The following is a 1,366-nucleotide window of genomic DNA, read 5'->3' on the forward strand; positions in this document are numbered from 1 at the left end:
GCCACCCTGCCCGGCTAATTTTTTTGTATGTTTAGTAGAAACAGGGTTTCACTGTGTTGACCAGGGTGGCCTCGAACTCCTGACCTCAAATGATCCACCTATCTCAGCCTCCCAAAGTACTGGGATTACAGGCATGAGCCACCTTGCACCCAGCCACATTCAACTTTTAATTCGTTTCTTCTTTCTCTTCTTTCTTCTAGAAACTTGGCCTCCTAGCCCTCATTAATGAAGAAAGCCATTTTCCTCAAGCCACAGACAGCACGTTATTGGAGAAGCTACATAGTCAGCATGCTGTATGTGGAAACCTGCCAATTCCTAATCACATCGGAGTAGCACATCTGTGGGCTAGGGTCACAAACCAGACATGTCAGTCCATTGGCCCAACTGTGCCTCCCGTGTTGAACTTTCATTCTCAAACCAAAGCTGTTCACCTATTACTAGAACTGAATTGAAATAAGCAAAAGGGTTAGATTTGGGGCTGCTTGTCAGAATGCCCAAGTTTATTTAGAGAACTTAAAATTGTTAATCTATTACAATGACACAGTTGAGAGTTAACATAGTTTTTATAAAGTGGTCTATATGTCATGTACTGAAACTCAGATCCACAGCAAGTTTGGAAATGATTGTCACTGTCTGCTGTGTTTAGCGTTCTCTGGAAGTCAAAGGAAATCAGTGAGTGAAATAAGGCATTGTATGTTTGTTTGTTTTTTTTTTAGAATAATCACTTTTATGTGAAGCCCAGAGTTGCAGTTAACAATTTTGGCGTGAAGCACTATGCTGGAGAGGTAACTTTTTATTAAGATACCTATTGATATTTGCCTGTTTGGTATTCAGAGAAAACAGACATTTCAGAAGCTAATCATGAATTTATTGGACTGGATGTGGTGGCTCACATGAGCCTGTAGTCCCAGTACTTTGGGAGGCTGAGGCAGGAAGATCAGTTGAGGCCAGGAGTTTGAGACAAGCTGGGCAACATAGATATAAAAAATATCTACATGATATTTTTTTAAGAAATTAACCTGGATGGTGACACATCTGTTGTCCTAGCTGTTCTGGATACCGAGGTGTGAGGGTTGCCTGGGCCTAAGAAATTGAGGCTGCAGTGAGCCATGATCATTGTCACTGCACTTCAGCCTGGGCAACAGAGCAAGACCCTGTCTCTTAAAAAATAAATAAATAAATAAATGTATTGGAATTATTTTCTTTTGTGGATCTTTTAAGGAAGTTGCTTGTGACCCGAAGCTATTCTCTCAGTCAGTTTTCTCCTCTCTTTTTTCTTAAAACTAGGTGCAATATGATGTCCGTGGGATCTTGGAGAAAAACAGAGATACGTTTCGAGATGACTTGCTCAACTTGCTAAGAGAAA

General features: G+C 40.8%; 1 protein-coding gene across 2 annotated transcripts in view; it reads left to right on the top strand.

The window, feature by feature from the left end:
- The window catches only part of MYO10 (myosin X), a 276,172-nt gene that overhangs the window by 168,601 nt on the left and 106,205 nt on the right, over positions 1-1,366 (top strand). The window contains exons 15-17 of one of the 2 annotated variants that reach the window (XM_017524655.2): positions 201-293; positions 717-785; positions 1,288-1,366. In XM_017524655.2, coding sequence (XP_017380144.1) covers positions 201-293; positions 717-785; positions 1,288-1,366 — 241 coding nt within the window. The remainder of the gene's footprint in view (positions 1-200; positions 294-716; positions 786-1,287) is intronic. The other variant, XM_037737124.1, reaches the window with a different exon arrangement.

Source organism: Cebus imitator, unplaced genomic scaffold (genome assembly GCF_001604975.1).
Source record: "Cebus imitator isolate Cc_AM_T3 unplaced genomic scaffold, Cebus_imitator-1.0 Scaffold35, whole genome shotgun sequence".
NCBI classification, from domain to species: Eukaryota; Metazoa; Chordata; class Mammalia; order Primates; family Cebidae; genus Cebus; species Cebus imitator.